Genomic DNA, 15,823 nt, shown 5'->3' with positions numbered 1-15,823 from the left:
TACTCCCACTGGCAGGTAGAAGGGAGGTGGCTTCAGATTGGCATACATGGGAGCAGGCAGAATGAAGGAGGCTTCCCATTGAGCAGTGGGAATAGGAAGAAAGGAAGCTTCCAATTGGCTCGCAGGGGCTGGAAAAAGGGAGAAGGAAAGTGCAATGGGACACCGGGAGATGCGAAACACTGGTGTGTCGCTACACACCAGTTGAGACTCGCTGCTCTAAAGGTTGTTTCTTGGTAGCCACTTGCTCTGAGAGGAGAATTTCAGAATTGCAAGCTCTGTCATGTCGAGATCTTTTTCTTCACATATCGGACGTAGGTGTGTCTTTGCGGACGGTGCCATCCTTTCTCTCGAAAATGGTTTCCGCCTTCCATGTTAATCAATCTGTAGAGTTGCCGGCTTTTCTGGATTTGGGAGCTTCTGAGTCTAATGCTCAAGAGCTTAGGCTGCTGGATGTCCATAGAGCATTGCTCTGCTATCTTAAAGTCACAAATGGTTTTAGAAGGTCTGATCATCTTTTCGTTTTGTGGAGTAGTCCGAAGAAGGGGTCTCAAGCTTCCATTACGAGATGGCTTAAGGTTAAGCCAGTTCCAGAAGGATTGAGGGCCCATTCCACTCTATCTCAGGTGGCCTCTTGGGCAGAGGCTCACTTGGTGTCACCACAGGAAATTTGTAGAGCGGCAACTTGGAAGTCTCTGCATACATTTGCGAGGCATTATCAGCTGTATGTGGGAGATTGGGAGTCTTGGACTTTTGGCAAAGGCATTTTACGAGTGGGACTCTCCAGGTCCCACCCTATTTAGGGAGCTTTGGTACATCCCAGGAGTCTGGACTGATCTGGGTACGCAAGGGAAAGGAAAATTTGGTTCTTACCTGCTAATTTTCGTTCCTGTAGTACCATGGATCAGTCCAGAACCTGCCCAAATGTTGAGGAGGATGGAGAGTCATCCGCTCAACTGTTCTAGATTGCAGATATCAGGAGTTTCATCAGTTTATATTTAAATTTTTTTTTCTTTTACAATTTTTGCGATTATTATTTATTTATTTATTTATTTTGTATTTAGCTTGGGTACAGATCAATACGGAGGAACTGCAGGTGGCATCAGTGTATATAAAGCAGTTTTACTTTCTCTGTCTCCATCTGCTGGCATGGATGAATAAACCCAGGAGTCTGGACTGATCCGTGGTACTACAGGAACGAAAATTAGCAGGTAAGAACCAAATTTTCCTATAAGACTGACATTTACTCGGCAACTTTTCAGCCAGAAGCAGACATTGTGGGCCTGAATTGTCAAGGATTTTCTCCCTTTGTTTCTATGGGGGTGGGGGGGGGAGGACCTTTTTGATAAATGCGTGAATGAATAGCATGAAAAACATTTTCTGTTATACAGGTGCTCACTACCAGCAGAAGCAGGGCTTTCGTAAAAGTGTGTCTGCGTGCCTGAATTACATTCAGGAGGCCCTGTTCCAGAACCAGTGGCAGAGGGCTGCAGAACTCATGCTGAACTATTTTCAGGCACTGGAGGATTCTACAACTAAGGAGATGCAGGCTGCCCCTGAGGTAGGAGCTCTCTACAGTATTGGCAAGGAATGTTGTAAGCAGGAGTGTAGCAATGGTGGGGCCTGAACCCCCTTCCCATTTGGCCCATTTACCTCCCCTAGCACCAGGGTCATGTCGCATCTAAGTCGGTCCTTAAAGCTGCATCAGTTAAAGGGTCTGGAAGCACTGGAATTCCTAAAAGGAGGCTAACTTAAACAGGGAAACTCTGCCTTTGAGCTCATTCGGTGAATGTTTTGAGGACATCGTCTTTTTGTTTACTTTTGGCAGGTAGTTATCCCCCCCCCCCCCCCTTCTCCTCAGTGTCTTAAAGGTTTAGGAATTAATGCCTGGCCTCAGTGGAAGCCTATTTCCATCACTGTAAATTGCTCTTCAGCAGCTTGTATAAATAAGCTGCCCTAACCACAGGGGGAGGGGGAGAGAGATGTAGGGCAATGAGAGAGTGAAAAGATAGAAGATACAGTGTTGCCAGAAATTTAAAGGATTTTGTAGCTACTGCTGTGAAGGCCTACAAGAGATGGGAGTGGAATGGGGGTTACCACAGTGCCCACCCTGTTAATCTTGGGGGGGCCTTTATCTTCGCCATGAGTGGAGCACACTCTGTTCGCAGCACACGGGGGCCTTCCATCTTCGCCATGAATGGGGCGCCGGGGCCGTCATCTTCGCTGTGAACAGACCGCATCCCGCGGCACACGCAGGCCTTCGTCTTCGCGCGCTCCGTTCACAGCATGCCAGGGTCTCCTTTGCTATTTTCTGCACAGGGGGGGAATTGGACTATACCTTTTTGTTGCTTTCAGCTCAATTAGAACAATCTCTGCTGGAGTGTTGCAGCATGAGCCTTCATTCACAGCCTGCTGGATTTTTATTCCCCCTTGTGTGACCCTCTTTCCCACACTTATCTAACTGTCATCTCAATGACCGTCCTTAGCCAGGTACCACAGACTGAGGACCTGGTTTGCCTGTACCCCATGAGTATGGCCACTAGGTGTCACCAATGCAATGCGTGATGCCCGGGACTCCCTCTATCCCAGGGCTGTGAATGCTGCTGCCTCCACCTCATTCCCAATCGGTCCAAGGAGCAGAAGGCAGGCTCAGTCGGTAATCATACCTGGATCTTCCACTTGGCAGCATCAGGCTGATTGAGTCCACCACTATAAACATAAAAATAATTAATGGTAATATAATGCTAAGAATCTCTTACTCTGAGGAAACAGTCTTGTTGTCGGTGTTTACTTAGTTTTATAGATTAGTTTAAGAATGATACATGTTCAGCCCTCTGCATATTATCTGTATAATGAGCTGGTTCTCCCTCGCTACTCCTGAATCAGTCCATTTGTATTGGCTTCCAATTCACATTTTGTATCCTCATTTAAAAAAAAACAAAAAACCCTGTCCTCCCTCGTGCTCGAGGTCTTCACTCGTGATTACATCCTCCTCTGTTTTCTAATGTCTGCCCTGCACAAATTTTAGCTCCTTATACCAAGTGGCCTTTGATCATTTGCATTGTGGTTTACAGTGCTAAACAAAGCATCAGTCCGGGAGAGAAGAAAAGTGGAGGAATGTATAAGCAGGAGCAGGAAAATTATTTAGAAAACTTGAGTGATAGCAAAAAGGAAAAAAAAAATTGTGGGTTTTTTTTTCTACTTTGCTTTCCCCTTCCTCTTGCTTCTTCTCTCCCTCCCCCCCCCCCCCTCCCCATCTTCTCTCCTCCAGCCCTCTACTGGTAGTGGTAACTACTCCTCTGCCTGGGTTTGGCCTAGGTTCTTCTACCCAGGCAGACGCTAGGCACCAAATTTTAAGCACCTGGGCAACTTGGCGCCTAGAGTTTTCCCAGTCCTGGTACTAACCATTTCATGATTGAAAGCAGCAAATTTTGAATTTGGAGGCGAGTTTGTAGAATCACAGGTGATGGGGAGGTGAAAAGGAAAAACGAAACAGGTAGAGGATCTTCTAGGTCTTATGTGAAGGGATGGTGGATTCCGGTTGCACCAGTGGTTTGAAGACTTGGGTCAAGCTCCAGCATTTGGCCCTGGAGCACTCTGCATGGCCAGTTCTCTAAGGCTTTTTCTTTTTGTCTTCTGTTTTTGTGGGGAAAGGGCTTGATAACCACCCTCTTTTAGGGCCCAACTTATGTTAAAAACCCATTTGGGACACCCAACTGTCGGAGATTTAAAAAAAAAAAAAAATTTTACGATCCAGACAAAAATCACCTCCCAGCCTAATCACAGGGTGGGAGAGCCTGGCTTTTATACATCTCCATCAAGCAACTTGGTTCCATCTCACAGAGGAGAAAGAGAGGATCTGCAGCACTTCATCTTTCATTATATTTATTAGAGATAAAATTCTACATGACTATGGCATTGTTGCTCTAGTCATGCATTCTCGCCCCCAGAGCTCATCCCTAATATTTTTCATTCCTGTATGTACTCTGATCAGTCCAGACTCCTGGGTTTATGCATTCCTGCCAGCAGATGGAGACAGAGAAATTTAACTGACACTGCTTCATAATCCCTGCTGCCACCTGCAGTTCCTCACTATTTCTCTGTTTCCAGCAGTTGGTGGCTGGTGCATACACCTGCAGTTCTGTAGTGTACCCATTTCATTTTTCTTTCCTTTTTTCTTAAGAGCCTTCCTCCTGGGGGGGCGGTGTCCCAAGGGGAACCCTTCCCTGTTTGGTTGAGGTGGACGAGCTGGAGGTCTGTGACCTTTTTGTATGCTCGTTCCAGTGCAGTCCTTGGGGTGTAAATCTTTTGATCCAGATCCCTCCCCTTCACGAGGCCGCTTAAGTGGCTTGTGGGTTCTGGTCAGCTGCTTTTAGGCTCTGCCACTCCTTATACTTCAGGCTGGGCTGAGCTGGACAGCTTCTCTCAGCCTTAGGAGAGGGGAGCTCCTTAGTGTTTAGTAAAGTTATTAAGAAAAAAAAAGCAGAGAAGCAGCTGGAGCAGAGTGGTTAGATTTAGGTCTCTAACCAGCAGCCTTTCTGTCAGTGGGGAGTATTTTTGTGGTGGTGTTTGTGCTCGGCGGGGAGTACTCTGTCCCGCTGCGTGGTAATGGTTCGCGGCAGGACCTGCTGCATTTGTGGCATGGTTTCTTTGCAGTTAGGCCGCCTCGGTCTCTGTTCAGCGTGTGTTTCGGGGGATGAGGGGCCATCGCAGCTTCTGACCCCCCGCGAAACGCAGACGAAGCAGTACTGCTTCTGCTGGGGAAGGCTCCGATGTCGCGGGAACAGCGGTCATTTTACCTTCCCTGACTGTTTTTAACCATGCCATTGGAGGGGATGGGGATTCTCCCCTGAGGCTTTCCCCTGTTTACCCGGACCCTGTGGAGGGGCAGGGGAGCACAGGAAAGGCATTGCCTCTACATTTCCCAACATTGTGGAGTGGCAGGACTCGAGTGGCACTCCTGTCACCGGCTCCCCTCGCCTTTTCCCTGGAGTTTATTTTACTTCTGCACAATTCGTATTTGGCTCAGCAGGAGGGCCTCAGGTACCAGCAGGCAGGCCTAGTTCCCCCTCCTTCATCCCTGGGAGCTCCTGCTTTGACTGCTGGGCCTGGTCAGTCCAGGGGAAGTCTGTCTTCCGGGGTGCAGCAGCTGTTGGGTCCAGTGCAGGTGGACTACAATACAGATGACTCGGCCGGTTCCCTGGAGATCCCCATGAGTTTGGGAGGGACATCAGGGACCTCAGGTGCTGATCCAGATGCGGTCAACCCGGTTCTATGGGACAAGGCGGAGGCTGTCCTGATGTCTGAAAGGGATGACTCCAAGATTTTTCATTTGTTTTGGAGGGAAGAATTAGCTTCTCTTATTCTTCAGGTACTCTCCCTCAGGAAGATACGGACATGGATGGGGTGGATCCAGTCCTTGACAGGCTTTGGATCCCCCATCAGCGTTCCCTTATCATAGTTTCGTGCAAAAGATGATGGATCAGGAATGGAGTACTCCCAATGCCGGATTGAGAGTGGGACGAGCGATGTCAAAGCTTTATCCCTTGCCTGAACAGACCTTAGAGCTCTTTTCTATTCCGAAAGTGGACGCAGCGGTGTTGGTGGTCACCAAAAAGATGACTATTCCCTTGGCGGGTGCCATGACGTTGAAGGATGTTCAGGATCGTAAGCTGGAGGTCCTACCTCAAGAGGATATTTGAAGGATCCGTACTGAGTTTGCAGGCCGCCATTTGTTCTAGTTTCTTGCAACGTGCCTGTCTGTGTTGGGTGCAGCAGCTTCAGGATGGACAGGCAAAGTCTGGTGTGGAAGAGAGTAGTGTAGAATGCTTGGAAGTGTTGGTAGCGTATGTAGCGGACATTTTGATTGATTTGGCGAGAACATTATCTCGCCTTATGGCCTCCATTGTGTCTGTCCGATGATTGATTGTTGTGTTTGTGTAACTGGTCTGCGGATGTGTCATCCAAATCCCAATTGGGTTCTCTCCCTTTCAAGGGACGTCTTTTGTTTGGGGAGGACTTAGAGCAATTGGGTGACAATAAGGTACACAAATGCTGGAGGATAGGCCTAAGACTAAGCAGTCCTTTCCGTCCTGGTCGCATTTTTGGGAAGGCAGGCAGCCTTGTCATACAAGAGGAGCCCCAGTCTCGCAGAAACAGTTTTCTGGCCATGGTCAGTCCTGAGGACAGTCTTTTTTTTTTTTGGGGCTGTCGGAGACCCTTCAGAGCGTCCACAGGAGGAATAGCTTCAGGGGCGAAATTTGCCCAATGAGGCTAGGCTGGCCCCCTCCATCGTTCTTTGTATAGGGGGCCATCTGGCTCGTTTCTATGGGGAGTGGGCCAAGACCATGCAGGATCAGTTGGTGCTCAGTGTCATAAGAGATGGTTACACTTTAGAATTTGCACATCTCGATTGCGACCTCATACTAGTCTCTCCCTGCGGATCGTTGGAAAAATGTCGGGCAGTTTGGGAGACTTTAGACAGGTTGCAGAACATAGGGGCTGTGATTCCGGTCCCTCTAGAGCAGAGCTTTCCAAAGTGTGTGTCGCGACAGTTTAGTGTGTCGCGCAAGCCCGGTGCACGTGACACACCGGCAAGTGGGAGCCAATGCAGCCGCCGGTGGAGCTCATCCCACTGGCGGCTGAGCAGTGAAATATCGCTGTGCTGTGTGCCGGAGACACACAGCAGGAAGATCGGCATGGCCGTGGTGGAGCTCACCTCACCACGGCCCAAAGAAGAAAAAGGTCACGTCGAAACGTGCAGGTGCTACTCCTCCTTCTTGCCCATGCGGCCCCGGAAGAAAAATGTTGCCGGAGCCACACGGGCAGAAAGGGGGAGGAGCGTCAGCCGCGTGCAGAAGAGGAGCAGCAGCGTTGTTGCAGCGGGCGAGAAGAGGAGGAGGCCCGATAGCAGGGTCCCCACCGCGGATCGGCCCAAGAAGATCAGGGCCGCTGCCGTCGCCGCCGTGATCAGCCCGAGAAGATCAGGGCCGCTGCAGAGCCCATCCTGCAGCGACCCGTGAAGAGGAAGCCCAGAGGTAAGAGAGAGGCTGAGGGCCCGTAGAGTGTGTGTATGAGGTGAGTTGAGCGATTGTGTGCATGTATGAGGTGAGTTGAGAGATTGTGTGTGGGAGTGAGGACCTGAATGTTTGCAGAGACAGCATGTGAGAGAGCCTGTGTGTGTGTGAGAGAGACAGCATGTGACAGTTAGAGCCTGTGTGTATGAATGATTGTATGAGAGAGAGCATGTGACAGTGAGAGCCTGTGCTTGAGCAAGACAGCATGTGGGAGTGAGAGAGAGCCTGGGTGTGTGAGAGTCAGACAGCATGTGCAAGAGAGAGACTGTATGAATGATTGTATGAGAGAGAGCCTGTGAGAGTGAGAGCCTGTGTGTGTGTGAGAGAGAGAAAGCATGTGAGAATGAGAACCTGACTGAATGTTTGAGGGAAGAAGATAGATGGAGAGAAAAGAAATAGAAAAAAAGACAATATGAAAGGAATTGGCAAAAAAATAAGAAAGGGGAGGTGGAACAAAAAAGCCTGTGACCAACCGATTAGAAAACTAAGATCAGACAGCAAAGGTAAAAAAAAGAAATAAATTACTTTTTACTGATTGGCACATGTAATCTTTGTTAATGTGCAAGAGTAGCACTTTCTCTATGCTGATTTCACAATGTACGAGATCAACATGGAGGAAGTGGAAACCCACGGGGCCTGCACAGAGGAGGCAGCAGAATGGGCTTCAGTGCCAATAGCAGCAATCAGCGCCTCCCCAATAGCCATGCGGCATCAGTGACCGTGGCAGCAGAGGAATGAGAGAGGCTCCGAGGTTGCTGGCAAAAGAAAGAGAGGGGGTTTGCCTTTAGTGTGTGCCTGCCTGAGGGTGTGTCTGTGTGTGAGAATGTATGGGTGTCTTCCTGGGGTTTGTATGTGTGAGAATAGGTGCCGGCCTGTGTGTGGTGTATGTGTGTGTGAGAATGAATGTGTGCATGCCTGGGGGATGGTGAGGGAGTGGTGTGAAAATGAATGGAAGCCTGCCTGGGGGTCAGTTTCAGTGTGTGAGAATGACTGGGAGCTTGCCTGGGTGTGTGTGTTTGTGTGTATGTGAGGGAGCCAGAGAGAGTGTGTATGAGAAAATCCAGGGGAGTAAGAGTTTGTGTGGGGGGTGTGTGTGGAGGGAGAGAGAGTGTCTTAGAGCCTGAGAGTGTGTCAGTGTCTGTGAGAGCGAGAGGTTATGGTGGGTATAAGAGCATGAATGTGTATGTATGTGACAGTGTATGTGTGAGAGAGAATGGACATGTGAGTATATGTGAGAGAGAGGATAACCTCCTAATCCTTGACAATATCAGGGTGACTGGAAATCAAGAGCTCCCACGTATGGACAGCAGGGGCTTTTTAAAATCCTTATTAGTTTTAATTATTGGGTGTTATTTGATATATGTGCTGTTTTGAAATATTTTATTGGTGTTTGGGGAAATTGTAAAAAATGTATATGATTTTAATGAATAGAAATTCTGTTTATCAGTAGTTTTAAAATATTCTTTTATTAGTATGGTTTACTATTATAACTGATGCTTTATGTTTCTTGATTTTATTTGTCTTATGAGGAATGGTGGTTCTGTTTTTCCATTATTAATACACAGAGTCTGGCTTCTTGGGGTTTCCATTTCAGTTTTTGTCTAATTTGTGCTCCTTTATTTTGTATTCCCTGTACGTACCAGGATCAGTCCAGACAGTGGGTTATGTCCCCGAGTCCAGCAGATGGAGTCAGAACAGACTTCGAGGGGGCGTAATCATATATACCAGCACCCCCTCTGCAGGAATTCAGTATCTTCTGACTCCAGCAGATGAGAGTAGGGGAATCTGTGCTTCCCCAGTTGTGACAGGAATTTTTTCTTTTCTGTTTTCTGTGTTCTCCTTCTTTAGCTTTGCTTTAGCTTCTCTTTGCTATTTTGTGTGTGTGTGACCATGATGAGAGATTCTGGTTTGTTTGTTTCCTCAGTAGGTGGTGTATTGGTATTCTAGGACCCAGTATAATATTTACCCTTGCTTTTTCACAGGTAGGGTTATTGTTGTTTGAGTCCTTGGTGTTATTACTGTTATGTTACAATGGGATTGCAGTATAGATTTTAAGTGTCTTTTTTTTTTTTTTGCGAGGTTTTATTTTCGTTCACAATGTGCCTGGCAGTGGAAGGTGTTTGCTGCTGTTACTGTGAGGTGACACCAGAATTTGAAAATATCTTTTAGTATGATGAGCTGTAAGGGAAACATTCAAGTTACAGAACTGGAGGTGCAGGATTTATATTGACATTCTGTCCCTTCCTATAAATTCCAGACTTCACTCTCATAGCCACAAAGAATTAGTTGAATGAGGCTATCAAATAATTATATAGTGTGAAACTGGTCAGCTTTTTAAAATTACGCAGAAGACCCTTTGGACTTTCTTATTAACACCAAATATTCAAAAGCTGTGTTCATCCCATCAAGCTCATATATCTCATTAAAGAGGTAAATTGAATAACACAATAAATTTGTTTTATTATTGTTACTCATAAATTATAACAATAACATTAATCTTGGAATATTATATATTTTTAATATAAATGAAAGGTTTTCACAAGATAGGTTGTGTCGTGAAACATTTTATTATGTATATATTTAAGGAAACATACATAAATTGTTGAAATACATTTTGTTCGTTTAACCTTTAACCTCTGGTTTGCTAGTAGACTGAATTACTGTGTCCCGAAATTATATTTGTCTAAAAAGTGTGTCACCAACATGAAAAGTTTGGAAAGCTCTGCTCTAGAGGAATGGGGCAAAGGTCAGTATTCCATTTACTTCGTGGTTCCAAAGAAAGAGGGCACCTTTTGCCCCATTCTAGACTTAAAAGGGTAAATGCAGTGTTAAAGGTTCCAAGATTTTGCATGGAGACCTTGCAGTTGGTAATTGTGGTGGTGCACACTGAAGAATTTCTGGCTTCTTTGGACTTGAAAGGAGGCATACCTGCACATTCCCATTCATTGGGATCCCCAGCATTTTCTGAGATTTATGGTGCTGGGTCAACATTTCCAGTTTCAGGCCCTCCCTTTCGGGCTGGCCACGGCACTACGAACTTTCACTAAGATCATGGTAGTAGTTGACAGCAGCCTTATATGCAAGGGAGTGTTGGTCCACCCTTACCTCGACGATTGGCTCATCAGGGCAAAGTCAGAAGCCAGTTGTCGCACTGCAGTCCAGAAGGTGATTCATACTCTGGAATCTCTAGGCCTGGGTAGTGAATTTGGCAAAGAGCCATCTAATTCCAACTCAGAACTTGAGTATTTGGGAGCTCTGTTGGATACAAACAAAGGCAAGGTGTACCTTACGGAGAGAGTGTACACGTTACAAACGCAGGTTCAGCGCTTGTCATGGTTGCGAGTACCCAGAGCCTGGGATTTTTTTGCAGGCTCTGGGGTTGATGGCTTCAACTCTTCAGTTGGTTCCTTGGGCCTTTATGCATATGAGACCATTACAGAGAACTCTGTTGGTGCAATGGAATCCATTGTCGGAACATTTTTATCAGCCCATATCTTTCGATACTCCTATCCGAGACAGGCTGTCTTGGTGGCTACAGACGTCCAGCCTAGTATGTGTTGTCAATCTAGACATACCGGATTGGATAATTCTTACTACCATAAAAACAAACGAGAAGAACATGCTATACTGGGTCAGACCAAGGGTCCATCAAGCCCAGCATCCTGTTTCCAACAGTGGCCAATCCAGGCTACAAGTACCTGGTAAGTACCCAAAAACTAAGTCTAGTCCATGCTACTGATGCTAGTGATACGAGTGGCTATTTTCTAAGTCAACTTGATTAATCGCAGGTAATGGACTTCTCCTCCAAGAATTTATCCAAACCTTTTTTTAAACCTAGCTACATTAACTGCACTAACCACATCCCCTGGCAACAAATTCCAGAGTTTAATTGTACGTTGAGTGAAAAAGAATTTTCTCCAATTAGTTTTAAATGTGCTACATGCTAACTTCATGGAGTGCCCCCTAGTCCTTCTATTATCCAAAAGAGTAAATAACCTTTTCACAGTTACTCGATCTAGGCCAGTCTTTCTGGTTGGGGGGGCAGTATGCCAGCGTCAGTCGGCCAAGGGTACTTGGACAGAGAAAGAGGCCTCCTGGTCTATCATTCGCTTAGAGACCATAGCAGTGAGGTTAGTGTTACTAGCCTTTCTGCCTCTGGTTCAAGGACGCTCGGTGCGGGTCTTGTCAGACAACGCGACCACAATAGCATATATCAATCGGCAGGGTGGAACCAAGAGTCAAATGATGGCACAGGAGTCTTATGAGTTGATTCTTTGGACGGAAGAACACTTGGCCAGATAGCAGCATCTCATATAGCAGGGGTCAAAAACGTCCAGGCGGATTTTCTAAGTCACAAACTTCTAGATCCAGGAGACTGGGAATTGTTGGAGTCGGCAATGTAGCTCATTCGCAAGAGGTGGGGTTGTCCTCATGTGGATCTAATGGCGACTCGTCTCAATGCGAAGGCATCTCGATTTTTCAGCCACAGGCGAGAGTACGGGGCCAAGGGAGTCAACGCTCTGGTGATTACTGGGTCTTGGGAGATCCTACTTTATGTATTCCCCCTTGGCCTCTGGTAGGCAAGATCTTGCACTGGATAGAGAGTCACCTGGGGGTGTGGTGTTGGTAGTCCCAGAGTGGCTGCGTTGGCCATGGTTCGCTGATCTGGTCAACTTGGCAGTGGACAGTCCATTACAACTTAGTCATCTTCCTCGCCTACTTCGCCAGGGCCCCATATTTTCCGACCAGGCAGATCACTTTTTGTCTAGCGGCTTGGCTTTTGAGAGGTGATGTTTGAGATGCAGAGGATACCCAGAGGCAGTAAAAACGACATCTACTTCATTGTCGTACGTCCAAGTCTGGAAGATCTTTGAGGCATGGTGTATAACTGAAGGTATTCAGGCCTTATGGTCTTCAGTGTCTCAGATTTTATCTTTCCTTCAAGAAGGTTTAATCAAAGGCCTAGTTTTAAACTCTCTCAGAGTTCAGGTAGCAACTCTGGCTTCTTTACGTGGGACGTTGTCCTCTCGCCCAGATGTGGTCAGGTTTCTTCAGAGGGTTAAGAATATGTGCCCTCCACCAAGGAGAGTTTGTCCATCCTGGAATCTTAATCTTGTCCTCAGAGTTTTATGTGAGGCACCCTTTGAGCCTCTTTGCAGAGCAATATTTAAGGATTTGACCTTGAAGATTGTTTTTCTAGTAGCAATTTGTTCTGCGAGAAAAATCTCTGAGTTGCAAACGTTATCTTGTCGCGATCCATTCCTTCAGATTCAGGTGTGTCCTTGCGGACGGATCCCTCCTTTCTTCCCAAGGTGGCATCGGCTTTTCATATTAATCAGACGGAGCTTCCTGCTTTTCCAGATTTGGATGCTTCTGCGCCTCATGCGCGGGAACTTAGACGTCTGGATGTCCATAGGCTTTGCTGAGGTAACGAATGATTTTAGGAGATCTGATCATCTTTTCATTTTATGGAGCGGTTTGAAGAAAGGTACCCAGGTTCCAAGGCTACCATTGCGAGGTGGCTTAAATAGGCCATTGGGTCAGCGTACATTCTGAAAGGCCGTTGGGTGCCAGATGGTTTGAGGGCTCATTCTACTCTATCTCAAACGTCTCATGGGCAGAGGCCCAGTTAGTTTCACCACAGGAAATTTGTAGGGCGGTGACTTGGCAGTCTCTGCATATTTTTACGAGGCATTATCGTCTAGATGTCGGGGATCCAGAGTCTTGGTCCTTTGGTGAAAGTGTCTTGCGAGCGGGACTCTCCAGGTTCCACCTTAATTAGGGGGCTTTGGTACATCCTAAGAGTCTGGACTGATCTGGGTACTTACAGGGAAAGGAGAATTGGTTCTTACCTGCTAATTTTCGTTCCTGTAGTACCACAGATCAGTCCAGAACCCGCCCGATTTGCTCAGCTCTGATTGCTTCAGGTAGTTTAAGATTTTTTCCAGTTCTATTATTGTTAGTTTGTTTGGCTATTTTTCTTACTTCTTTTTACCGGTGTTTTTTGGCTTGGGTTCAGTTCAATACTGAGGAACTGCAGGTGGCACCAGGGTTTATGAAGCAGTGTCAGTTAAACATTCTCTGACTCTATCTGCTGGCAAGGATGCATAAACCCAGGAGTCTGGACTGATCGGTGGTACTACAGGAACGAAAATTAGCAGGTAAGAACCGATTTTCCCTTAACAGGGCATGTAACCAATCAATGCTTTATTCCTTGATGACAAGCATTCTTACATCACATCATTCTTATTGACATATAATTTATCGATTCACAGATCTAGTTTAGGATCTGCTACCAATCATTTAAACCAGCCCGAATACTAAAACGAAGCTCATTTTTCATAAATACTAGGTGTCATCAATTGCAAGGTCTGATGCAAAATTACACCATCCATCCTTCAAGTCAGCATGTAGCCTGCTCCATATTTTCACTACAAGATGTTCAAAACAAATTCTAACAGTACACTCACTACTTGAGATAACAGCAACTAAGCACAATAATGTTTGCTAAGCTCTATAAAATATAAAATTTTTCTTTTTCTTATAAATCCACTTTGCTCCCTACATATAACTATCTAACAAATATAGAGACCTTTAAGAACTCAGAAAAAAGTCAACTCAAATTCCACACAACTAGCAGTATCCACAGTGAAAAGCCGAACAGGAGTGCAGTGAAACTGAAAACCAGGAGGTCTTTGCCAGTCCTTTCATGCTGTGATTTCACAATAGCTTAGTCCTAGATCTTGACTGAAAGCTTGAGCCCTGAAGGAGATGGGAGCATGCAGATAGTGTGATGGAAAAGAACGAACAAGTGTTAGGAGTAGTCAGGCGAGGCAAGATGAGGGCCCAGCAGCCAGGCTTCAGGAACTCAGACTCAGTGAGGATAGGACGCAGACAACGAGCGATTCACCCAGAACCAAAGGAACCCAGAGGAAGGGGCAGGATTGGGGAACAGCAGCTCAAACTGGCACAGATAGAGAACATGCCTTGATTTATTTATTTATTTATTTATTTTTTAATTTATTTTTTCTTTATGGCCTTCTTAGAAGGCTTAAATTAAACTGCATTGTTAGATGTTGTCGTTTGTTTGTTTTTTGGGGGGGTTTGTTTGTTTTTTATTTTTTGTTTTTTATTTGCAGATAGTTTGGAGACTGGGAACTGAAATTTTATTTCATCACCCTGAAAGCAGCATCGAGGTTGTCAACTCCTTTGTCAACAGTGTGAAAAATATTGGTGTAAAAAATTATTTGCAGGTAAAGATGCACATTTGCAGTCATCAGCCAGAGGCGGGGCTTCCTTGGTGGTTTCATTGGCTCATAGGGAAGAGAGTTGATCTAGGGAGTCCTGGGAGACACTTCCCGCTGTGGTCTGGATTTCCCCACTTCTCAGATGATTAGTAACAATATTCTGATTCCTCCATTTTTTTTCCAATCCCCCGCCATCTCCAGAAAGTTTCTATTATCTGTGGTTTGGGCATTAATCTGTGGGCAGAGTTACCAGATTGTGACCACTGATTTCGATAATATGAGCTCAGGAGATAGAGGTGAAAATGAGAGTCCCTGATAGATCGTTTGAAGTCCAAACACTGGCAATAGCTGCCAGCCTTCCCATCCCAGGGGTGGCAGCGTGTAGATGTATGTAAGTATCAAATAGCACAAAGTATTTGTATAGAAGAAGCCACATAAAGACCAAATTATTGCTCCTCAGTAGTAATATTAGGAGTTACTGGGATGAAATGTTTATTAAACATTTATAAACCACATATCAACATTTCTAGGTGGTTTACATAAAAACATTCCATAAAAATATAAAAACAAATATCGAACAGATAAAACAGCTCATACTTAAATGCTAAAAACAAACATACATAAAATTATGAAACTTAAAAAAAAACAAAACGGCCACTGCTGAGTTAACATCTGCTTGAGTTATCTGTAATGAGCTGCTTTAATACCTCATTCTTCCTTACATGCTAACATCTAGAGGCTAAATGCTTGTTTAAATATCCAGGCTTTCATCATTTTCCTGAATCTAGCAATTGATAGCTCTCCTCTTAATGCTTGTGGTAACGCATTCCATGGTTGTGTTCCTTGCACACAAAACAAATGCTCATGCGATTTTTTTTCAGCTTGCTTAAATAAATGAACAGTGGAGGTTATGAGGAGCAGCGTGTGCTTAGCACCATACAGTGAGATCAGTGACATTGATTAAATTGTTACAGATGTGTTTGGAGCAAGCCTTTTACCTCCTCTGCCAAGGATTGACAGAGGATGCCCACAGCATCCTGACCGTTGCTGAGAGCTGGCGATACGGAGTCAGGGTGGACTCTCAGGAGAAACTGATGAAGCTAATCCAGGCGTACCGGGCGCTACTGGATCACCATGCATGGTTGAAGAAGAGGGATGCCATGCTAGCGGAGGGTGAGCTGCAGATATCCTTGTTTTAGGATTTCACAGGGTAAAACAACGCCAGTTTTTTGTTTTTTTTCAAGCTTATTTCTGTTTTGTTTGTTTTTTTTTGTTTTGTTTTGACCATAAAAAAAACAATTTGTATATAACAGATATAATGAGGCCAATATTCCAAGGCATTTAGTCGGATAACTCGCAAGATACCTGCCTACATGCTAAGTTTCCAAAATCACCAGTACTTATCCAGCTTTTAAAGCATTGCCCAGCCATTCTGGGCAGGGACAAGTTAACTTATCCTGCAAACTCCGATACCAGTTAATCAGCTAACTCTAAAAGTGCCCT

The 15,823-nt window shown here is 45.5% G+C and overlaps 1 protein-coding gene across 3 annotated transcripts in view; it reads left to right on the top strand.

Moving 5' to 3' along the window:
- Window positions 1-15,823, top strand: part of TAF1A (TATA-box binding protein associated factor, RNA polymerase I subunit A) — a 74,395-nt gene that overhangs the window by 21,210 nt on the left and 37,362 nt on the right. For 2 of the 3 annotated variants that reach the window (XM_029593150.1, XM_029593149.1), the window contains exons 3-5: window positions 1,389-1,558; window positions 14,213-14,326; window positions 15,295-15,493. In XM_029593150.1, the coding sequence (XP_029449010.1) occupies window positions 1,389-1,558; window positions 14,213-14,326; window positions 15,295-15,493 (483 nt within the window). The remainder of the gene's footprint in view (window positions 1-1,388; window positions 1,559-14,212; window positions 14,327-15,294; window positions 15,494-15,823) is intronic. The other variant, XM_029593151.1, reaches the window with a different exon arrangement.

This window comes from Rhinatrema bivittatum, chromosome 3 (assembly GCF_901001135.1).
Source record: "Rhinatrema bivittatum chromosome 3, aRhiBiv1.1, whole genome shotgun sequence".
Lineage (NCBI taxonomy): Eukaryota > Metazoa > Chordata > Amphibia > Gymnophiona > Rhinatrematidae > Rhinatrema > Rhinatrema bivittatum.
The sequence above is the reverse complement of the archived record's forward strand: the minus strand, read 5'-3'. Positions and strand labels throughout refer to the sequence as shown.